The sequence below is a fragment of the Dreissena polymorpha genome, chromosome 7 (assembly GCF_020536995.1).
Source record: "Dreissena polymorpha isolate Duluth1 chromosome 7, UMN_Dpol_1.0, whole genome shotgun sequence".
Lineage (NCBI taxonomy): Eukaryota > Metazoa > Mollusca > Bivalvia > Myida > Dreissenidae > Dreissena > Dreissena polymorpha.
In genome coordinates this window covers 60,204,285-60,229,838 of record NC_068361.1, presented here as the reverse complement: position 1 = coordinate 60,229,838, position 25,554 = coordinate 60,204,285, and the positions used below count along the sequence as shown (strand labels likewise).

Sequence of the window (25,554 nt, the reverse complement as noted above, 5' to 3'; positions counted from 1 at the left end):
TGACCTTTTGGATGTATTGTTCATTCAGCTTGTCAAACTATTAATAAGTTGAATTATGTATATGACAGTTATAAAAATATTATATAAAATAGTGAAACGGTGTCCAATATTTAACGCCAAAAGTGATAAAGGATATCTTGAATCATTACGCAATTAGCCGCCACATACTAACCCGTGTGTTTGAATGTCAGAGTTTATTTACAGGTCATTGCTTCGTCTTCACAACTACCTTATGTGCTGCCCTGTCCCTTTGACCTTTCATGGGGAGGGGTCATACTAACCCATTCTGCCGCATTGTAACTTTTAAGATATTGCAATGCAAATAATCAATATTTTTCTCGGACTTATTGAAGATTCCCGGTTTGCTCAACCGTACAGCTTTATGTGATTAACTATTACATTTTTCGTGTATATAACTTTGCGGAAATTTATGATGGCATGCAATGTATTAATGACAGGAAATAACAAATACAAGTTATTTAACAAGAATGAATCTCTTTACTTAACAATAGCATAATAATGAGCAAAGACCCATCAATGATCTTTATTAATTGTTTGATGTGAGTGAATTCACGGTTGGCTTGACCAAATATATTGATAAGATATATCAGTGGATACCACTATTGTAACCCTTTAAAATTCAAATTTGTTGATATATGAAGAATATCAAGTGCGACGGGATTTTCTTTACTATATGACAAGACGACGTGCTTATTGTTATTTCAAGAGCTATAATAGAGAAAATTCAGAGCAAAACTTGCCTATTATCGTTCGCAAAATGTTTAGTGTAATTTAGCCTAAGATTTCAAATTTCCCGGATTTTGTAGACGTCATCAAAGTATGAGTACACAAAATACTTTTTCCACAGGAAGTGTATTTTGGTGTCGATGAATGTGCGGTTTTGCAAACATATTAGGAAAAATGCATGTCTATTTATAATAAAGAGAAAACTGTTTCAGACGCAATATAACACAACATGATTATTTGACATAAAAGTTTCAACTTTTCGCAAAAAATCGCTCTTATTTAAAAGTTATCCGCTTAGTACCCAAAATCGTGTTGGACTTGAAGTCTCCATATTATTTGAGACTGTGTAGAACGTAACAGCTGACCCGAATAAACATCCCCAAACTCGCTATATCGACCTGTCATTAAAATGTGATGATACGACTGTTTGAGATATATATTGTTTCACATAAGTGCGAATGAAATGTGATACTTTCATGATACACAGAAATGGAAAATTTTAAACTTTTCAAAATGGAGGTGGACCCTCCATCAATGAACAATATGTCAACACCTATCCATGGGCAAAATAATTTTCTCCTGTATAATAGTCGGGATCTTGAAAGCGCCATGAACTGTAACAGCTTCCCGGCTCCAGGAGCATTGAAAAGATCCAGCAGTGCTCCGATGATACATGTTCTTGTATCTTCAGCTTCACTGGAAATAAGGTAATATTTAAATTCAACTTGTTCCCATAATTGTCTGATGATGTGTGTCTTTTGTGTAGAAATGCTCAAAGCAAAATCATTACAAAAACTAAAGTATAAGTTTTTGATTAACGATTCCCTCTATCTTATAATGGAGGTTCCGAAGACAGTTGATGTATCACGATTGGTCGATAAGACACGCAATCTATCTTGCCGTGGATTCCACTTCCAGAGATATTTTTACATTTGCAATACTCTGATTTGTCCATTGTAAATACTGACAAATTTCCAAGAACTGTTTTCAGGTTTGAAACTTGGACTAATAGCATTATTCTTCATGCACACCATATGTGATATATTTTAATTTGTGCATTAAGGATATTTAATCGCTTTGTGTTTATGTATGCCAGCAAATAGTTTACATTGCTCATATAACTGATAAAAGTGCCGCCTGGATTAAAGGCGGAGAACTTGCATGAAAATGGCCTTATGCAGTTGCATCTCAAAGCAACTTGGAGAGTCAAAAGCTGGGAGTTGGATTAGTGCAACAAATCTTAGGATCTGACTCCGGTACTTAAACCAGCGGCTTATTTCTGTCTTGACTAAACCCCTGGCTCCAGACCAAAAAATAGTATTGCACTTGTAAACACTGCTAGGTGAATGCATATTGTATCAATGATAACTGCAGACTTGTGAAAATACTGTGGTGAAAGCTTATCTCTTCATGGCCTACAAATGATCAAATGGATTTTCCCTTCGCCAAATAATGTGACAATATACAATGTACAGTTTTTTATAAGCAGCAATCACGTACCACCCATAGGTGAAATTTACCACACAATAGTATCAAAATTATCCTATTGAAATGCTCAGTATATTTTCATTGAGAAATACTTTGAATCAGACCAATTATTATTAAAAATGAAATGTTTTCAGCTTTAAGTTGTTTTTTTTCAATCGTCTTGAATGAGACCCTCACTCCATAATCGTGTTAAAGTTTCAGGTTTAAAGCATTATAATGACATAAAAGCTCAAGTTGTGCCAACATTTCCAGAGATTTTAGTCCCTTAATTTCATTTTTGATGCTCCCGATCAAATGATCGTGTTATGCCCCTGGATCGAATGATCGGGAGTATATTGTTTTTGGCCTGTCTTTCTGTCATTCTGTCCCAAAACTTTTGCCTTGGTCATAACTTTTGCATTATTGAAGATAGCAACTTGATATTTGGCATGCATGTGTATCTCATGGAGTTGCACATTTTGAGTGGTGAACAGTCAAGGTCATCCTTCAAGGTCAAAGGTCAAATATATGGCTTTAAAGCGTCGCATTAGGGGGCATTGTGTTTCTGACAAATACATCTCTTCAGGGTTCGACATTAACTTTTTTTAGAGCAAGACCGTCGGACCAGATCCTCTTAAAATGTACTAGCCCGAACCTGATGTCTACTAGACCATAAATGACTTAATCGTCGCAAATAAACTTAATTGTTTCATGTAACTGTTTAATCAGGATTTATCAGTAAATAATCAGTGAACACCAGATTTTTTTGATGCATAGAGTAAAACAATAAAATAAAACTTTTGTTTTTGCTTTTCTTCGTCAAATTCAAGCCATGGGAACTGACTTGATTTTCCATCTAGGATAAAATTGACGTTTTCATGTTTCTTCATATTTACGTTTTGTGTCAGTTTTAGGGTCGGATTTTTTTTTTATTAACTGATTTGTCGGACAAAAATCCGAACTTGAACAAAGCCATTCTTTTAATAACATTCTCTTGTCTGCTACGCAAAAATGTTTACATTGACGATACCGATTTTCGATAGAAGTCGTAAAATCATGCTCTACAGTTTTACCACACTGCAGAAAATCATTAATATTCATGACAACTTGACCAATGGAAACCAGCCTCTGCAGGAAGCTCTCCTTTGCGTCTAAAAATACCGATGAATCATGTGAATGCTCCGCGTTTATTTAAATACACTAGTTTTGTTTTAATGTAAATTACGGATACGAGAGTAATTTTACACATTAAAAATAAAGGTTTTCACAGCAGTTAGTTACAGTTATATATATGAATCAGTATAGATTTTTTATGTACGACCAGTCGGACAAGCTAGCCTGCAGTTTTACTAGCCCGACCACCAATCTTACTAGACAATGTCTGTCGGACGTGCCTTAGTGTCGAACCCTGCTCTTGTTTACTGAAATCTTTAATAAGAGGAAAGGCAGGGAAGTATCAATTCCAAAAAAGAACATGTGTTGGCTGGGCTTTGCTATTTCTTGCTAGCTGAACTGTACAACAGTGATCTGAATTCTAATTAGCTTGCTGATAAGTTATGAGCTGAGCTTATTTTAATTACAACCAATTTGTGAAATAAATGTTAACCTGTATGCGATACCAAACTTATACAAAAGTAGAGTCTTCAATGTTCTCTGCCCTACAGAGGTTTAATGAGGAAATGAACTACAGTTATGCTTTGGTTTTAGCTGTATGTATTACCTGTTATATTGTTTTTTAATACTGAACATTACATTAACATGTGTGTATTGCAATTTGTATGTGTTGCAGAATATTTTGAATAGCATTTCAGATTTATAATGTATTATAAACAAACTTAATTAAGGTTCAATTAATAGAAAATAATATACATGTGTTATATATTTTGTGATTCTTAAAAGGCCACTCAAATTTTTTTTAATATATTAATATCTGCTGACTTTTAGTCCAAGTTTGTATAGTTGATTCATGTCCCTTTCAGTTCTGCAGTTGATTTTGAGTTCAAGTTTGTATGATTGAGTTATGTCCTTTTCATTTCTCCAGTTGATTTTTTCAAGTTTGTATGATTGATTCATGTCCTTTTAAGTTCTCCAGATGATTTTGAGTTCAAGTTTGTATGGATGATTCATGTCCTTTTCAGTTCTCCAGTTGATTTTGAGTTCAAGTTTGTATGATTGATTTATGTCCTTTTCAGTTTTCCAGTTGATTTTGAGTTCAAGTATGTATGGTTGATTCATGTCCTTTTCAGTTCTCCTGTTGATCTTAGTTCAAGTTTGTATGATTAATTCATGTCCTTTTCAGTTCTCCAGATGATTTTGAGTTCAAGTTTGTATGGTTGATTCATGTCCTTATCAGTTCTCCAGTTGATTTTGAGTTCAAGTTTGTATGATTGATTTATGTCCTTTTCAGTATTCCAGTTGATTTTGAGTTCAAGTTTGTATGGTTGATTCGTGTCCTTTTCAGTTCTCCAGTTGATTTTGAGTTCAAGTTTGTATAATTGATTCATGTCCTTTTCAGTTCTCCAGTTGATGTTGAGTCTAAGTTTGTATGATTGATATATGTCCTTTTCAGTTCTCCAGTTGATGTTGAGTCCAAGTTTGTATGATTGATTTATGTCCTTTTCAGTCCTCCAAACACATTCACTTCTGCTGATTCCCAGAGAACACGAAGATTCAGCTCCAGCTCTATGACCCTGCACAATTCTGCCTTGGTTTGTATTACAGATACATGGATTTTTAAAAATTTTATTTGGGGAAAAAACTTGGGCCCTTATTCCCATGCTCAAAAGGTATATTTTTCCCCTATAATGACCTTAATATCCCCGACTCAATATAAACTTAAGTTTGAAAAAGGAAAGCTAAATTTGGGCACGAATTGACCAAGTTTGAGGCATTTTTGTTAACAATCTGTGATTTTCCATTGATTCAAACCATATTTTAACTTTATTTTATATATTCAACTTTAGTAACAAAGTATATACATTTAAGTAATGATTTATTACAAAGTCAGTGATTTCCACAGGCCAGATTATTTTTTTTCTTCGACGGGGCGCTTAAATTTCATTATCAGAGTCAGGGTAGCGCTTGAAATTTACTGATTAGTGTTTTTTTTTTTCAGTCACTGCAAGTAGCCTTTCTTAAGATTAAATCAATTTTGAATTTGCTTAATATTTTTTTATGATTTAATTTCAATAAAATGTATCTCTTTACCTAACTAAAGCCTGCCTTAAGGCCAATGAGAGCACACGCTTTGCATGAGCAACAGCTCTCATAGGCTTCAATGCAGGCGACAAGTGATGTAATTGCCATACGTGTGTGTGGTTTTGTGACATTTTGTTTGCTTTGTTACCTACCACACTCATGGGTTCCTACTTTTGTTTATTCCTCAACGATGAAATTTTGGCTAGTAACTTAGAAAACTTAGTCTCAATAAAAAGCGTGCAGAAATTGTGCAGACATGTACAACATCATGTGGAAAGTATGTTAGTCTTCGCATTAGCCGATAAGCCTGAAGCCCGAGTCGATTCTTGGGCCGGTCGGTCGATCCTAAATGCTTATAAAATAGCCCGACCGGTCGATTAAATATTTGAGCGTCATATCAATAACCTGATTTATACGCGTTTTAAAGAGGCACGATTAAATTCGCTACATGTATTTAAATGCCTAAAATGACATTATACGTTTTAAAGAATTGCATGAACACATGTTGCTGCCAGTTTTCTAAACTGTCGTGTAAACATCCGGGTATGTTTCTATTTAAAGTAATGATGCAATTGACGCCCATTCGAGATGAGGTTTATATTCAAACTGAACATGCGTAGATCATGTTCTGGGATGTTCGCGCACTTCATTATGTTTTAAAATAATGACCAATCTAGAAGCGTATTTAATTTTAGAAGTGTTTTCCGAAAATGTATTTATATTTCATGAAAAATGGATGAAGTAATTTTTCAATGAAAATAAAAGAGTCTGTAAGGGATATTGTACGCATTGGGTTAAAAACAACTTGATCCTTATTACAGTTAGATTTAGTGTTTTAATCAATTATTCTTGCGTATTAGAAGACGTTTTTCAACTAATTATTAATAATTGTAGTACTTTCGTTTGTTCTGTAATCTCGTTCTGCTACGTGACCTACTTTCCTACTTATAATCTGTTTACGAATATACAATACTTTTCACGGTTGACACATGCTTATAAAAACATCGAGAGTAAATTAAAGAAGCAGACATTGTCACTTGGTAGATTGGGCAATTAACACACCCAGTGGCCTTTTGTTCTGAAGCCACATGCCGACAATTCAGAAATTCACAGAGTAAAAATAAGATAATAATCAATTTGCTTTAAAATAAAACCAAACACCGGTTAAACTGATTAATGGAATCATTGAATGAGAACATGTGTAATAATAAAGTTACAATGAACAGCACATTTATCTGGTGCATTTTGTATAAGATGCATTTCAAAAGGAAACAGAATACCCTTTATTACTGTAATCACATGCATCTGTTTTTACTAATGGAAGTAAATTTTCTGATTGTTAATAACTATTTTGGTGTTCCTGGCCAAAAAAGTCATAAAAGTTATATTGACCTCTTCGGGCTCTTGAACATGTCTTCGGGCTATTCAAAATTTCATCTGATTAGCCTGAAGGGCTATTTGGCTAAAATATTTAGCGTGAAAACTGAAGTATGTGTGTAATTATATTTTTTTTAAACCGCGAACCCATTTATGCGTGTTGAGTGGGAAAACACCCGTCCTTATTGGACATTATTCATCAAATCTTTGAATAGTCACATACACATGTTTACAAAAATACATTTGATACTTAAAGGGACCTTTTCACACATTTTGGTATGTATTGAAGCTTGTCATTAAATGCTTTGAGTTGATAAATGTAAACATTGGCACTAAATTGCTCCAGTAAAAAAACAAGAATTAAATTTAAGAATGAAAAAAAGAAAAGAAATTCTCAACAGGGCTCAAACTACTGACCCTTGAATTCTAGCACATAAACCACTCGGCCACGCGTATATGTGTTAATACAGTGAGTGTTAAATACTTGTTATATAAGCAATCCTTGTAATGTCACAAAATATAAAGATAATAACAGAACTCTCCAAATGAATAGCGGAAGAAAAATAATAAAGTTTTCATTAATTGATAAAGCTGGGTTGATGCGGATGTACATGTATTGAGGTTATGGTTATCTATGTGTGAAAGGGTTAAAACAATTAAAAATTGTTGTTATCAATGACTTTATAGCTGAGTACTTTTTCTTGAAAAGGCATAACACACCAAATAACTAAAAAAATATGGATGGAGGGGGCTGTGCTGACCAGCACACCTCTAACTGCCCTGGTGCATCTGAACAAATTCCAGTGGAAAGCACTGAAAGTAGAGCTATCTCCTAAAAATAAAAAGGTATTTTTTGTTTATAAGAAGTATCTTCTTAGAGAAAATCCTGTTTATGTGGATGTTGTAGTCCCTGATTAGCCTGTGCAGACTGTGCATATGAATTATGCCCTGTTTATGCTTTGTAAATTTCAGACACCAGTCAAAGTTGCAGATCGCTTGAACCAATTAAAGCAGGAGGAGAGTGACATTGCAGTGAGAGATATGCAGAAAGAAAGGTTTATGTCCTCTTACTCTTAGATGGCTATCATGTGAGCGACGTTCTGAGAAAACTGGGCTTAATGCATTTGTGTCATCCTGGATTAGCATGTGCAGTAAAAACCTCCCAGACTGGATTTTTGTTTCGGAGAGACTCTCTTATAACAAAATGTCCATAACAGAGGAAAATGTGGTCCATGTGCAGTAAGCGAAGGCTAATCTGGGAAGACAATGTGTGTGCATTCTGTCCAATTTTCTAACAACAAGGCTTATTTAATGAAATTAACTTATTTTTTATGAAGAAGTTTTTTTCTTTAAAATTAATTTGACATTCTTCTCCTTACTGCTTTATTAAGATGGCTGTATTAATTTTCTCTTGCCCTATGAAATGATAATAAGTCAAAAATATGTTGAGATTTGCCACCTTTTTGTGTGATATTTTTTTCCAAGCCATAATAATTTATCTAGTGAAGCAATTTATTTAAAACTTGGTTATTCCAAAAAACTAATTAGAAATATGTTATGTCTCGTCGTTTTGTTGTTGTATTGTTTATGAACTTAAAACATTAAATATAATGTGAGAAAACAACTTTAATGTCTTCATGCCATGATGCCAATTATTGTGGATGAATTTGAATATTAAACATATATGATATACATGTACAGTAAAATGTATATAACAATTTCTTAACAAGCCACAATGTTCTCCTTCAAAAACTGTTATAAAATATTGATGAAATTAATATTAAAATTCTTTACATAATTTTTTTTAGCATATGCATTTTTGCTGATAAAATGTTGGATAACATGCTTCTATTGTCACCGTGAAGGGTTTATATTGTAAATTATGATGGTTATATTGCCTTTTTCCTGATATAAGAGTGGTCTCCCTTCAATCATTGTGTTTTGTTTTATATTTCAGAGAAATTCGGTCTGCTATACAAATATCTGCCACATGGAATGAAAAATGCAACATAGTGAGTAACAACTTATTCCACTTGGTAACTCTATTTTTTCTAATTAGTCAAAGGTTTTTAGAAAGCAGTGTACATTTTAGTAGTGAAATTTTGATTCAAAGAAATTTCCCTGATTCACAATTTATCAAGGCATTGCTTTGGAGATTACACATTTTGCAAAGTTCTGCCTCAGAGGCATTTAATTTGCAATTTGAAATTGCTTTTTGTATATTGCTTTTAATGTGCAAATAATACAAAAAATGGTAACAATTAGTATTAACAAAGTTTGTATGGTTAATGTTTGCAGGCAAGTTAAACAAATAGCTGGAATAAAAGTATATCAGAAAATAATGTGTCAATGAATATAACAAATGTAAATTTACAATTACATCTAGATACTAGTAAATTTAGTTACAGACACAAAAAACAAAAACACTTATATATATGTTTATATTTTTCTATGAAAAATGTCAGAAACTATTTCAATCAGGTGTTGATCACTCATTGTCAGCATTTAAATGAATTTATTTTTTCGATCTGCCGCGTGTTGACTGTTTAAAATACAGCATCCCAGAAAAACACAATTCACACAGTGCATGAAGGTGATAAGAATTAGCACTTATCATTAATATTCTACTTGAATGAAGGTAATGATATCGATACAGCTTTTCTGCATTAGCATTTACAAAAATTTAACCCTTTCCCACTCAGAAGAAAAGTGAACATGGCTATGTGCAAACAGCATAAAACCAGAACAGCCTGCAAGTAAATTGCAGTCTGTTCATGTTTTATGCTGTTTGCTGCTCATCATTATCTTAGGATTGAGAATAAAGCCTTTAAAACTTGAATTAGTAAGAAAGTATTGAATTAAAGTTATAATTTTATGGCACTACAAATGCGTCAAAATACGTATCTAAGTGGTAAATGGTTAATAGGAAATGTCAGGTGTCTGCTAAGTGCTAAGCACACATTGTAATGAGTTAGTGCCCTTTGTGTAGTATCTGTTAAATCTGGATTGCAAAACAAACACAGAATGTTTGTTTTGATTACATTAGATGTTAATGTCTTTTATGCCTGATATACTTCCGCTTAAAATATTTGAACGTTTAGCATAATTATTCATTGAGATTTTAAATTTGTGGATAGGTCCCGAATGAGATCAACTAATATTTATGTGCCACCAATAATAATCATTATTATTAGCTTTTATGTGCTTTTGATTAAGATAGAGACTTAAATTGCCTTTCTTTTACAGGAGGAGCCAATGATTGCAGAAATTACCCCTAGACGACCCAGGTCTTTCTCAGAGTCCCTCCACATATTTACCTCCCCTTGTATGATAGTTGGTGCACCTTCACCCACAAGAACTGGCAAGGTAGGGAGTTCTTTTAATTTGAGCCTGACTCTTGGAAAATATGGTCTTGTCTGTGTCTAAACATGCCTTGTGGAGTATCAGTATCTGTGACACATTTCTATCTTTCTATTAACTTGCCACAATGTGAGGCTCTTTGTGTATTGTTTGACCCACTTGTATAAAACTCTTTTTTTGCTTTTCCATAGACAAGTTCATTGCAAAATTGTGCTTTTCCAAAAGCATTTTCCTGTGACCAGACAGTCGTGTGGGTCATCAGTTTCCATGACGATTGTCTAGTTTTACGTTTTCTGTTTCAGCAATGTTTTTCTCCGTCAATGCAGCAGCCAATCAAGAACCACATATTTACCCCCAGTCCCAGTCCTAGTCCAACACGGAGATCCTTCTCAAGGTTTGTGCTTTTAAATAAACCACGTTGTGGGAAAACTGGGCTTAATGCGTGTGCATCATGTGTCATCCTAGATTAGCCTGCCCAGTGCGCACAGGCTAATCAGAGTCAACACTTTATGCCTAAGCTAGATTTTTGGTAAGAAGAAACATCCTTTAAACAAAAATTACCTTAGGAGCGGAAGTTGTTGTCCCTGATTAGGCACAGGCTTCTATGAGACGACACTTAGCGCACATGCATTAAGCCCAGTTATTTCTAGAACGAGGCTAAAATAATTCCTAGATGTTGATAATTTTATGTTTTATTTTGTTGTTTTTACGAACAAAAATCAACCCAATTATAGCCCTGCCGAATGGGCAGATTTGAGTCCCTCTATCTGTCTGTATGAAAAAAAAGTTGTTGCAAGTTTTTGGAGTGGACTACTTCAAAGTTTCTCAAATGATAACATTGAAACTTCAAATATGCTTAAGTGTTGATATGCAGACCGTTTCCATCTCCTAGAGATATTTCTGACTTATTTGCACTTGAGCATGGCTGAAAACGCACACCTGGGGTTTTAGCTACGTTTACAACAAAGTCTTAGTTGCAGTTGTTGTTATATTGACTGCCAAATTTTCAGTTTTATCATTCATTTACCATACTTTTCCATGGTTTGCGTGCAGTTTTATACACCCAAATTTTAATTTGAAAAGATGATGCATGTTATACACTGTTCCATATAGGATCTGGCACGAGAGGGAGTTGTCATATCACACTATATTTTATTAAATGAGTCCAGGAATTTTGTTAGTAAGCGAGCCTTTGGCAAGCTTACTAATGAATTTACTGGACGAGTTTAATAAAATATGTTATGATATGACAACGAGTGTCAGATCTTTTTTATCACATGCTTTTAAATGAGCAAATGAAATAAATTTTTACGCAAACATAATGATAAATCCCGAATATTGTTTACATTTCGTGACGTCATTTCATCAAAATAACAAAATGCAATTGGTCAATAAACGAAAACTAAGCCAATGAAAACGCTTAAAAATGTTGTATTACACATGTGTAATAAAAAAAAATATGTAATGGTTGTATTACATGGGAAACAGGGTAAATCATGTGATAAAATATTATTCTGAGAGTTAATTGCAAAAAAATACATAGATCTTACTGTGTTTTTTACTTTAAAATTTTGAAGTTCTCTCTATTTTCAGAAGTATTAGCCCTATAACTTCCGGCACCTTGATGAGACCTAGTCCGCTTGGAAAAAGAAAATGTAAGGTTATTAATCCCAGCCCCTAACTGGGAGCAGGGCTATAGGAATCTTTACATACATTGTCAGTTCCACCAGCCCCTTACTGGGAGCAGGGCTATAGGAATCTTTACATACATTGTCAGTTCCACCAGCCCCTTACTGGGAGCAGGGCTATAGGAATCTTTACATACATTGTCAGTTCTATTACTGGGAGCAGGGCTATAGGTATCTTTACATACATTGTCAGTTCCATTACTGGGAGCAGGGCTATAGGTATCTTTACATACATTGTCAGTTCCATTATTGGGAGCAGGGCTATAGGAATCTTTACATACATTGTCAGTTCCATTTATTTGATTGATTAACAAGTTTGTAGGTCATTTTGTCTATTTCAATAGAAAATAATTTAGACATCTATTTTCTATGGCCACGAGTAAAGTCAATTAATCTTTTATCAAAATATGCATATTCCCAGTTTATTCAATGCTTTTACGACTGTTTGTTTACTTTTTAAAAGTGTTAAAGTAGAGGATTTTTCATAAAATATGTAATGAAGGCAAAATGAAGACGTTATTTCACAAAAGAACAGTTAACATCTTTGATAATTAAATTATCAATAATTTCCGCTGTTATTTTTTCTCTCTTTGTAACGGTGAATACCAGTTATTAAACACCAACATTGCTCTATAAACCACATTATCTTTATTGTTTAAACAAGTTCTACAATGTTATGTTTGGAGTTTTATACCTTTCCCCCTCAGAAGAAAAGTTAAAATGTCTATATTCAACCGGCATGAAACCAGAATAGCCTGTAAGTAACTCACAGTCTTATCAGGTTTAATGCTGTTTTCTTTTTATCAGTATCTTTTGGTGGGAAATCAATGCTTTAAGACTGAATCTTGTAAGAAAAGTCTTAAATTTCATTTGATTTTCTATGTGACTACAAAGGTGTTTAGAATTCAATTACCGTTGCTTGTATTGTTTTGTGTTCACAGTGGAGCCGGATGGAGACAACCGGTTTGAGAGTTACATGAGCCCACCCAAGCGGTTCCACACCGGACCCAGCACCCCGGATAGGCTTCTGCCCCACCCTCTGGCACACAGGTATGGCTTGAAAATCAGCAAGTTGTGAGTCATTTATATGAGCTTCGTTCCGGGAAAACTGATCTAAATGCATGTAGGTAAAGTGTAGTTCCGTAATCTGGGCAACACTTTACACTTAAACAGGTTTTTCATTTAGAAGGGACCTCCTTTTTAAGAAAGATTCTGTAAAAGAACACAATGCGTTACAATCTATGGGACAATATGCAGGGGGTATTTCAAAAATAACAGTGACAGTTCTATTTTTTGTCCCCCGTCAAAGGCGGAGGGATTTATTTTTTGGCATTGTCCGTCCGTCCCAAACTGTCACAAACTTTTTGGGCTATATTTCAGAAACTCTATAAGATGTCATCATGAAACTTCATAGGTGTATAGATATTAATGATGAGAAGGCGGGGGTATCAATTCAATGAATTGGCTTGTTCTTACTCGCATTGTTGCTTAAAGTGTTTCACCTGGAGCTTTATATATTGGACTCCCAACTGATTTAAAACACATTTGAATGTGTAAGTTTCATATTTGGTCAGTATGGTCCTTGCAACTTCTGAACATTCGTTTCAACTTAGTGATATTTGTTTAAATACTGCCCTTCTTATTTGTGGACAGCTCTTTTAACATATTAGGTCAATATGGTCCTTGTGATTTTTTAAATATCGTTTGCAACATATTTGGTTGATTATGGTCTATTAATTTCTGAAAAAATGTGTTAGCATATTTGTTTAATAATGCCCCTTTTATTTATGAAGATCTGTTGTAACATATTAGGTCAATATGATCATTTTAATTTACGAATATCAGTTTTTACTTACTTGGTCAGTTTATCCCTTGTAATTTATGAATATCAGTTTTAACTTAATTGGCCAGTATGTACCTTGTTATGTCTGAACATAAGTTTTACTGAATTTGATAAAAAGGGTTCTTGTTATTGCTGCACAGCATTTGTAAAATATTTGGAAAATATACTCATTTTTAGCTTGGCTGTTTTCGGAGAAAACCCGAGGTATTGTCATAGCTAGCGTGCCCGTGTCGTCCGCAAAACCTTAACATTTTGTTAAGGTTTTGAACATTGGCTCTAAAATCAAAGTGCTTCAACCTACAACTTTAAAACTTCATATGTACCTACACCTCGATGAGTTCTACATGCCACACCCATGTTTGGGTCACTAGGTCAAACAAAGGTCAAGGTCACTGTGACCTCCAAAAAAAATATAAAAAAAATCTGACAAACTTTCATTTATTCAAAACTGCACCCGCAGCCGAGCGTGGCACCCGTTATGTGGTGCTCTTGTTATTTCTGAATATCAGTTTAAATGTAGGATCAGTATGTCCTTTGAAATAAATGAACATAAGTTTTTACTTATTTGGTCAGTATTGTTCTTGCTTGTAAAGAACAACTGTTTTAAATTATTTGGTCAATACGGTGGTTGCTATTTACATCAGTGTTTACTTATTTGGTCAGTTTAGTTCAAACTAATTTGGTTAGTTTAGTTTAAATTTATTTGGTCAGTTTAGTTTTAACTTATTTGGGTTAGTTTGTCCTTTGAACTTATTTGGTCTGTTTGTCCCTTTAACATAATTGGTCAGTTTGTCCCTTCAACTTATTTGGTCAGTTTGTCCCTTTAACTTATTTTGTCAGTTTATCCCTTTAACCAATTTGGTCAGTTTGTCCCTTTAACTTTACTTATATGGTCAGTTAAGTCAAAACTTATTAGGTCAGTTTATTTATAACTTATTTGGTCAGTTTAGTTATAACTTATTTTGTCAGTTTGTCCTTTTTACTTATTTGTTCAGTATGTCCCCTGCTATTTCAGCGTGTCCTCCAGTAGCTGTGACAGTAACAGCAGCCCTGAGCAGTCTGTGTCCAGTGCCTCCAGCATACACCTGCCCCTGGGGTCGGGCATGCAGCATAACATGTTCTTCATGCCGCTGCATGACACACAGGATATGCAAACTACAGGTGGGTAACATTACTATGCTCCCCCCCCAAAAAGCATATAGTCGCCGCTTCGTTTGTCCGTCCGTGTGTCCGTCCCTTCACAATTTTTGTCCGGGCTATTTCTCAGCAACTAATGACCGGAATTCAATTAAACTTTATGGGAAGCTTCACTACCAAGAGGAGATGTGCATATTATCAGTGGGTTCTGGTCAGATGATTTTTACAGAGTTATGGCCCTTTGAAATTTTCAATTAACTGTACATATAGTGCAATTCTTGTCCAGGCTATTTCTCAGCAACTAATGACCGGAATTCAATGAAACTTTATGGGAAGCTTCACTATCAAGAGGAGATGTGCATATTATCAGCCGGTTCTGGTCGGATGATTTTTCACATAGTTATTTTCCCTTTGAAATTTTCCATTGTACATATAGTGCAATTCTTGTCCGAGCTATTTGTCAGCAACTTATTACGGGAATTCAATGAAACTTTATGGGAAGCTTTACTATCAACAGGAGATGTGCATATTGTCAGCCGGTTATGGTCGGATGATTTTTCACAGAGTTATGGCCCTTTGAAATTTTCCGTTGTACATATAGTGCAATTCTTGTCCGAGCTATTTCTCAGCAACTTATCACGGGAATTCAATGAAACTTTATGGGAAGCTTCAGTACAAAGAGAAGAGGTGCATATTATCAGCCGGTTATGGTCGGATGATTTTTCACAGAGTTATGGCCCTTTGAAATTTTCTATAAACTGTACATATAGATTATAGTGCAATTCTTATCCGGGCTATTTCTCTCCAACTACTGACTGGACTTTAATGAAACTTTATGGGAAGCTTAACTACCTTGAGGAGATGTGCATGTTATTAGTGGGTTCTGGTTAGATGATTTATTTAGAGAGTTATGGCCCTTTTAATTTAATTTTTAAGTTTCTAAACCATCCATCGTATTATTTTGTCCATAGTTATGCCCCTCAAGACGTTTCCTTTTATCTGAATATATAGTGCAATATTGTGACAAAAAAACACTTTGGGGAACATCACCTGTCGCCTACGGTTTCTTGTTACTTGGGCAGATCAAAAGTTAGGACTTTAATCAGCATTATTACCACTTTTTTGCCTAGCCCACTTGTAGACAGCTAGATATAGCTATCACAATTGGTGTGTGTATGTGCTATCATTAGTGTGTAAAAGCCTAAGTGCAATCTTCTGATCGTTTTTGGATGTTACTTTGTCATGAATCATTCTATTTTAAAATGACAAATGTTAACCTTCAGGACAGGGCATGTCACTTTTAAAACCCTTGTTTGTTTCTTAAATTGCAAGATCATGCTTGGAGTTCACAATGATTATTCACTGCGTTCATCGTATAATAAAAAAATTACTACCCTGCGGAGACTTTTAGTTGCATATGACCAATGGTCCTAGCTTACAGTTGAAGGTAACCCTAGAGGGTCAGATGTCAAATTTGAGCATCCTATATCTTGTCCAGGCTGCGTGTTCATCATTTATCATGCAATTTCAATATCACTTTTCTCAAATGTTCATCATGTGCATATGGCATGTGGCCTGAAAGGCATGTCTCTCTAGCTCAAAGGTAAAGGTCACACCAAGAAGTCAAACTTAACATTCTAATTGGTTGGATATTTCATTTATTTATAGAGTTATTAAATTATGGGTTAAACATGAAAAAAGCAGTCACTGTTTTTTAAGTGCATGCACGTGCTTTACACTTAAGCAATATTAAATGCTGTCATGCATTCTCTTGAAATTGAATTTTTAATAAAATGCGTCTTAAATACAACATGCTACATTATGATCCTCACACTTTGTTTATATGAAGTCCTGGGCCTGTATTCACAAAGCTCCTTATGTAAATATTAACTTAAGTTATACATAAATTTCAGAATAAATTGAGTATAAGAAATCTAATGCTTTGTGCTTACAAAAGGTTAAAATATTAATTTGTTCAAAACCTATTGATGTAAAAATACCAAAATGCGACGTAGCCAGAGGTTATCCCAAACGAGCTTTTTGAATGTAGGACCTGGGGTTAGGGAGCTCCTGTTTAATTACACCCCTGTAACCATTTGTATTGAAACAAGCTAAATGATTTCAGATTCAGAGACGTCCGATGTAACTGAGTCAACCGACATGTCCGAAGTGGGCGACACGTCACATGGCATGCTACTCACCACCTCTCAGAGCCCCAGACATATCATGGGCTTCACATCAGTGAAGTCTACCCACTTGTGACTGCTGATGTGCTAGACACTTATTACGTACAGCGGGTTAGACACAATGGACAGCCAATTGAAAGAAAAAATGTGCTAGGAAATCATTAGACGTTATGTGAGGGCGTTTAAACAAGCTTAAATTGCTAGCCTCTTGCGAGAACCAATTTGCTGGACTAAATCCATTGTGATAGCCCCTCATTGGCCCCGATGTGCTAGCCCTTTATGGTAGACAGCCTGCTAGCCCAGTTTGACGGACAGTGTGTGTGCTAGCTCCATTCTAGAGAAAGCTAACTAGCCCCATTTTACAGACAGCTTATTAGCCTCATTTCACAGCCAATGTGCTAGACATTAATTGCCATGTGCTAGCTGCTCATTGCATGGTACATAGGAAACCCAGTGGGCTAGCAGTTAATATTATATATACTTAACACCCACCCCACCTCTTATTTAAGTAGGGCATATGTCAGTCACAGGTACTTTAGAACTTTATATGCATTGAGTACAGTTCTTAATTGAACTAAATGTGTCTTGTTAATGCGTGTATAGTTTAAGTGATTGCTGATTGATTGCTGGTGTGTGGTCTAAATACTATTAAAGACATTGAAAAGTCTTGATTAACAGATACCTTACAAGCAAAGGTGTGTTGGCCAGTAATTATGCCTAATGTGCAAGCGATAAGGACTCGAAATAATAAATAGTTTTACAGCCATTGTCAATGCTAATCAAGCTAGCATCTCAACAACTCAAGTGTATTGGCCTTATATGTAACCCTTACATAAGGTCATGTTAGCCCTGTCTTTGTTCAAGTCATATCTGGTCTCATGGTCTGGTAATCTATGTACTGGCAACTCAAGACATTATATAGGACACTAGACGTTTTCAGGAGTCAGGCCAGCCAATTATCTAGGACCAAATGGGTCGCGTTCTGAGAAAACGGTGTATAATGCATATGGGTAAAGCGTTGTCCCAGATTAGCCTGTGCGGACTGACGGATTGACAACACTTTCTGCCTAAACTAGATTTTTGCTAAGAAGAGACTTTCTTTAAAAAGAAAATATCATAAAAGCGGAAAGTGTCGTCCATGATTAGCCTGTGCGGACTGCACAGGCTAATCTGAGATGACACTTTACGCACATGCATTATGCCCAGTTTTCTCAGAATGCGAATCGTATTCACCCACTAATAAGGATTACAGGTCACCGTGATGTAGTGGATATGGTGTCCGCCTAACGACCAGGAGGTCACAGGTTTTATCCTCACTGTAGGAGCATTCTTTAGTTCTCCCCCAGAGACACAAAGTACTGGTTCTAGTCAAAGGAAATGGACTCGAGAATGTTTCAAATAAGCCTTAGGCTTTCTATCCAATGGGGCTAAAATAAATAGGTTTACCCTAAATAAAGTTTATACTTAGACACACGCAATGTCACTTCAGAATTTGAATATATACAGACTGGAAATGTTTCTATATTATTAACAAACTGTTTTTAATCAATCATGATGTCATTATAGGTGTGTCATGCTAGACTTTAATTTCAAGTAGTAATAGAACATTACTGTTTTAAGTATGTTCTTTATTTAAAGACTTAACCCTTTACCACTCAGATACATATTTTGACACATTTGTAGTCCTTAAGAAAATTAAATTTAATTAAATACATTTATTACTTAATTCAATTTTTTAAGGCTTCATTTCCAAACCTTAGATACTGATGAGCAGCAAACAGCATAAAACCTGAACAGACTGCAAATTACTCGCAGGCTGTTCTGGTTTTATGCTGTTTGCACATAGCCATTTTCAGTTTGCTTCTGAGTGGGAAAGGGTTAATTGAATCCAGAATTTTGTATTGTACAGCCATTTTCTGTAAATGATGTAATTGCCTACCTAAATGGCACAAAAATGGCAGGATTTTGGGGGTATTGATCTGTTTCATATGCATATGAATGCTTAATGTCTGCCAATTTTTAAATGTGGTGTTAAATTTGCTATTATGAATGTTGCTGATATGTTCATTTGTTAATTTATAATATCATTCATCTAAGTAATTATCAATATATTATGTTTTGTTGCGTACTCTGCATCTTCATTAATTTGAAATTTGATGAATTGCATCAATTGATAAAATGCATCCTTCCATTTTGAAATATTATTTTAAAGTTGCTTTGCAAACCACATATAAATGGATGACTTGTTATCCAGGATATAAGTTGGAAATGAAGATTCTGAATCATAATGTAAATCCACAGTCTTTTAGGTTATATACCCAGTAACGTAATTGCTTATTACAACATACTAAATTAAAATAACAAATCATGTTATTTTGATTTTCTGCAAATGCAATTTCTGCCTTGTATTATTTTATCTGAATGAAGTGACAAAATATGCTTAAATGAATTCACATAAGAAATTGTATTTACAATCTACAACATTAAGGAATTACTCAGATTGAAAGTTCATAGAACGGATACAAAGTGAAAGACTTTCTGTTGTTGTTTTTTCGGAATGGAAAGGCTTGTTATCATGTTACTCATGTGATTTTGGCCAGTAATTGACATCACAAGTTTTGCATAATCCTCCTTTTGCTGCAGTATGATTTAAATCAAATTCTTAATCATTCTTATAATTTTTTGCTTCTCTGCCCAAATAAATTTGTTTTCAGTTGGATAATTTAAGTTTCTATGTATTATGCTGCTATTTTTATTGTTTTTGTAGTCATGAATTAGAACTTATTGATGATATATTAATTATTAATGGAATTTATTATTTTGTAAATTAGTCATAATTAATCGTATGGTGTGCTCATCATAGAAATATTATTTTACATTTTAATAAAATGAGTACTAAAGGACGTCCTATTCTCACTTATTTTGAATGGCAATTATTAATTCAAAACCCCTTTTTTCAGTGAAAAGTTGTGGTCTCTATACTTACACTAATCATTAGAAACTAAAATCTGCATCCTGTCATGAATTTTAAGCACTTTTGCTATGTTAATGAAACACAATAGGGTACTTCTTTTTTTCTGTGCCAAAGCTGCTTTTGTATCTGTTTCGATTTTGATTGAGAAATGGTTAAGACGAGCACTTGAAATTAATATTGGAATGTTTTTATAAGTCATGTTTGCAGTAAGATAAAGAGCCTATGTCTAGTAGTGCTATTTTATTCTGAATGTAATTGCTCTAATGTTAAACTGTTTTCTGGAGAAATTTTTACCGAGTATGTTCAAGGTAGTATTTTGATGCCACTATTGTACATCTAGATTTACATGTTTCATATGAATTGAAATTATTAAGTTCACAAATTGAGTGGTGTTCTGAGAAAACTGGGCATAATTCATGTGCGTGAAGTGTCATCCCAGTTCGCACGGGCTTATCAGGGACGACACTTTCCGCTTATATGACATTTTTTGTTTAAATGAAGTCTCTTCTTAGCAAAAATCCAATTTAGGCGGAAAGTGTCGTCCCTGATTAGCCTGTGCAGACTGCACAGGCTTATCTGGGACGACACTTTACGCACTAGCATTGTGCCCAGTTTTCTCAGAACACGACTGAATTAATTCTGTTTATCTGTTGCCAAATGGTTGTGATTACTTCCAAATACACTTAGCTATATCAGTTACCATTTACTATGTCATGCACAATTTTTTGTGATTTCATTTTCCTTTATCCTAATATTTGTATTACAGTGCTCATGTTTTCTCGCTAAAATTAGTTAATTATAGCCCAGGTAGGAAGTAGAAGACTGGAATGGCCATTTACAGCAATCTGTCAGTCTGTTTATGCAACATTTAGAATCGTATGTATTGTTCCTAAAGGAAGACACAGGTTGCCACATTTAACACCCATCTTCCTTCCTCAAATGTCAAGGTCACGTATTTTTTTTTTTTTCATTCATCAAGCAATTTGACACAAAAACCCGACCACTTGTGACAACCATGAGGAGACAGCTTGTCGAATATATAACACATCTTCTTACCTCAAATGTAAAGGACGCACTTGGAGGACAAAGGTTTAAATTTGCCATTAAACAGCATGTATGGACTGTTACTTGTCATAAATGCAATTTTAAAATAACTCAAACCAATGACCACCATATGGAGATGGACAATTTGTGTATTGCTGATCTATCTGCCTCAAAAGTTAAGGTCACACATTCAGGTCAAAAGTCAAATGTCCCATCAAAAGCTTGTTTTCAACCTAAGTAGAGTTATAGGATAAGTCACATGTGGGGACATCTGTGTCCCATGACTCAAGACCTAAGGTCATTTATGATTGCCAGTCTCCCATTCAATTGATTAATGCATATAGAAGGACTAAATGGTTGTGAGAACTTAATTAGAATAATGTCGTAATTAAAAGAAATATCAGCAAAGAATACTCATACAAAATCTCACATGTGTTCTCTTTATGATTTTGCTGCCCTTCTAAAAGAAAACGTTACCAAAGATTTGTTAAGCAAACTTTTTAACGATCGGCCTATTGGAATCCAGATACCATTAATGTCATGTACTTTATTAGAAATGTTATATGTATCTTACTTGTTATGTCTTTGTTGCCATGTTAAAATTGTTATTAGTATCATTTTCCATGTTGTGTAAATTTAGGTAGTTTTGAATACTAGAATGGTAAAACCATCAGTTTGTACATATTTGATAATACTGTTATAAGTATTATTGCATCTTTTGCTTGACTATTCACACAATGTTCAAACTAGAATTCTCACCCATGTGTTGGCAACAGTATAGTGCTCTGTTTAAGGTAAATGTGCAACAATTCTACATAATTATTTTGAATGCAGGTATTCACTAGAAAATGTACACATGTGTATGGGTCATTTTTGCGGGGTTTTTGTGTGTAGGTGGGTTACATGCAGTTATAGGGATTACATTTGACACCAGTGGTGTCAAGGTCAGTGGGATCAATGCACATGGGGTCAAGCTCAGTGGGGTCAAGATAGGTGGGATCAAGGTCAAGTGGGTCAAGGTCACTGGGGTCAAGGCCAGTGGGGGTCAAGATCAGTGGGTAAAGGTCAGTGTGGTGAAGATCAGTGGTTCAAAACCAGTGGGGTCCAGGTCAGTGTTACAAAAATTGAAAAATAGTGTCTGCTTGATAACTAGATTAGATGAAGGGATGTTTCGGAGGTTTTATGTGTTGGTAGCTTTCATGCAGATCTATGTTTGGATTGCATTTGGGGCCAAGGTCACTGTCACTAACAATATGTTTTCCAATCGATAACTTTAGTTTAGATTGAGGTATTGTCCAGCACAATTATTTAAATACATTTAAATTAATTGGTACATGTTAAAAGAACTAATTTTTTCGGCATATCTTGTTTTCATTTATAAGTGCTACAGCTATTCAGATTTTAATATTTCCTAGTGGTCATGTAAAAAAATGTTCATTAGCCTATCAAGGAAGAAAAGTGATGTAGCAAGTGCGCTGTGTTTGGACAGCTCCTGTTTTCATTTAAATGTCAAGGTAAGTTATACATAAGAATTGAAGTGCGTATTTGTTTGGTGGTAACTTAAACAAATCAGTTTCATTTTATTTTCACATGTTTTTAAAATAATTATTGTTGAACTGTCAATTTATCCATGAATATATTCAATAGAAAGTAAAATCTTATTGCGTAACTTTTCTGAATTCAATAAGTATACATAAACATGTTGGCAGTTGAAATGAGGTATTTTATTGACACACTTCTCATATAATACTTGATAGCTGTTCTGTTTATTGTATGCCATACATTATTGAGCAAATAGTGCATGCTTTTATTCCCATCAAGTTTTGATCTAAACAAAGTTCTTTATTACTTCATTTGAATTTCTTTAAATGGATCTGTTTTGAAAATATTTACAGATAAATCTTGCATTCAGTATGACTGGCCCATGGTAATACATGTATTCATTAAAAGAGACAAAATTGACATTGTGATGTAAAAAGTTGTATACATGAGTAATTAAAAGGTGGTGTATATGGGGCATATAAGCGCCATTTTGTACGTCAGTATGTGTCCCTGATCCAACTTCCACATGCACTGAAGGATTTTTGAATAACTTTGCACAAGTCTAATCTATATAGGCCTGCAAGTCATTTACAAGAGCCTCAAGGTTGCCTTGAAGGTAAAGGACATACTTAAAGTTCAAAGATTATTCTTTGACAGTGCTTTTCATTCTGAAATTAAGGATTTCTCTATAAAATGTCTTAAATTTTCATATGTTCTTGAATATCTTATTAGGAGAACAGATGTTAAAATACAGCACTGATTGTGAAAACAAAACATATTTGTCAGATTAATCACCATTGGTTATTGCACTTCTTGGTTGTAAGATATTTTGTGATGAATCTGTAGAAAATGGGTATTTATTATTAAATTTCTGCTACTATACTATTTACCCCTGGCACATAATGAAAAATGCCTAAAGTAGTAACACTATGACTCTGGTAAACCTGCTGACAAATATGCTTGAAGTTGTTTTTTTCCCCTACCAAAGGCTGAGGTATATAGTTTTGGCGTTGACTACCGTCAGTCCTTCCGTCCATCTTTCCAAAACCTTTTAGGGCTATATCTCAGAAACTATATAAGATTTCAAGATGAAACTTCATAAGTCTATAGATAAAAATGAGGAGATGGCGGGGGATATCAATTCAACAAATTTGTTTGAACCTAGACGTTTTAAATAGTAAACCATTGTTCTTCATAATATTGGTGAGTTTTCAGCATTTTAAAACTAATAATTTGTTTTGTTCAAATCAAATTTACACACCTCATGAATGGTAATGCATTTGTATTTTATAAAAAATGATAACATTTCAGTATTGGAAAAATCCCAAACCATTTGACTACATTTACAAAGATATATTTTTGAAAAAAAAAACACAATTAAAGATTACATACATTTTACTTTATACTGTTGATGTTGTTGATTGTTGTATGATACTCCCTAGCTGGAACTAGGTGTATGTACATGTAGATGTCATGTAAATATTAGTAGCTTGTTTTCTGTAAATGTAAACAACATTGGATATTACACTATTGTACCTTGTTTATCGTCTTCATGCCTTTTGTTTTAATTTGCCAATATATATTAAAAGATAGTTTTTCTCCGAAGTTCAATAATGAATAATATTTCTGGGAAAGAGCTTTGGTATTAGGTTCAAGTTCTTGTAGCTCAAAGACATTAATCTGTTCACTGATTTTGGCATGTTTTGGAGTTAGTCATTAAATGCTTTAAACTGATGAATGTAAACATATGAACTAAATATGTCCAGTATAAAACAATAATACAATCAATAAAAAAAGTTATTCCCATCTGGGCTTGAACCACTGATCCTTGGAGTAAAACTCTAGCGCCAAAACCAATCAGCTGTCAATGCTGCTACATTCAACGGTGTACTTTTTATACGCCCGTATAAAATACGGGACGTATTATGTGAAACCCCGCGGCGGGCGGCGGGCGGCGGGCGGCGGGCGGCGGGCGGCGGGCGGCGGGCGGAAGGCATCACTTTGTCCGGACTCTAATTCAAATTGTATTCATCCGATCTTCACCAAACTTGGTCAGCAGTTGCATCTAGTTGATATCTAGGCCAAGTTCGAATATGGGTCATGCCGGGTCAAAAACTAGGTCATAGGGTCAATAAGTGCATTTTCAAAGGGGCCACTTTGTCCGGACTCTATTTCAAATTGTATTCATCCGATCTTCACCAAACTTGGTCAGCAGTTGCATCTAGTTGATATCTAGGCCAAGTTCGAATATGGGTCATGCCGGGTCAAAAACTAGGTCATAGGGTCAATAAGTGCATTTTCAAAGGCATCACTTTGTCCGGACTCTAATTCAAATTGTATTCATCCGATCTTCACCAAACTTGGTCAGCAGTTGCATCTAGTTGATATCTAGGCCAAGTTCGAATATGGGTCATGCCGGGTCAAAAACTAGGTCATAGGGTCAATAAGTGCATTTTCAAAGGGGCCACTTTGTCCGGACTCTATTTCAAATTGTATTCATCCGATCTTCACCAAACTTGGTCAGCAATTGCATCTAGTTGATATATAGGCCAAGTTCGAATATGGGTCATGCCGGGTCAAAAACTAGGTCATAGGGTCAATTAGTGCATTTTCAACGGCGCCACTTTGTCCGGACTCTAATTCAAATTGTATTCATCCGATCTTCACCAAACTTGGTCAGAAGTTGTATCTAGACAATATTTAGGTCATGTTCGAATATGGGTCATGCCGGGTCAAAAACTAGGTCACAGGGTCACTTAAACCATTTCAAGCATTCAGCATGGTGTCCGCTCTCTAATTGAAGTAATTTTCACCCGATCTTCACCAAACTTGGTCAGAAGTTGTGTCTAGACAATATCTACATGTTGGTCAAGTCCAAATATTGGTCATGCCAGGTTAAAAACTAGGTCACGAGGTCACTTACCGGTAGTGCATTTAAAGCATTTAGCATGGTGTCCGCTCTCTAATTGAAGTAGTTTTCATTAGATCTTC

The 25,554-nt window shown here is 34.8% G+C and overlaps 1 protein-coding gene across 5 annotated transcripts in view; it reads left to right on the top strand.

Moving 5' to 3' along the window:
* Positions 1-862: 862 nt before the first annotated feature.
* LOC127838218 (P2R1A-PPP2R2A-interacting phosphatase regulator 1-like) overlaps positions 863-25,554 on the top strand; it is a 278,300-nt gene continuing 253,608 nt past the window's right edge. Inside the window, exons 1-10 of one of the 5 annotated variants that reach the window (XR_008029731.1) lie at positions 863-1,454; positions 4,838-4,922; positions 7,762-7,844; positions 8,747-8,801; positions 10,036-10,155; positions 10,452-10,543; positions 11,743-11,804; positions 12,779-12,887; positions 14,696-14,841; positions 16,943-23,179. Coding sequence is in view for 2 of the 5 variants with exons in the window: in XM_052365810.1 (XP_052221770.1) it covers positions 1,237-1,454; positions 4,838-4,922; positions 7,762-7,844; positions 8,747-8,801; positions 10,036-10,155; positions 10,452-10,543; positions 11,743-11,804; positions 12,779-12,887; positions 14,696-14,841; positions 16,943-17,079 (1,107 nt within the window). In the remaining 3 variants the exon portion in view is untranslated. Of the gene's footprint in view, positions 1,455-4,837; positions 4,923-7,761; positions 7,845-8,746; positions 8,802-10,035; positions 10,156-10,451; positions 10,544-11,742; positions 11,805-12,778; positions 12,888-14,695; positions 14,842-16,942; positions 24,106-25,554 lie in introns of those variants that run through there. The other 4 variants (XR_008029732.1, XR_008029733.1, XM_052365811.1 and 1 more) reach the window with 4 other exon arrangements.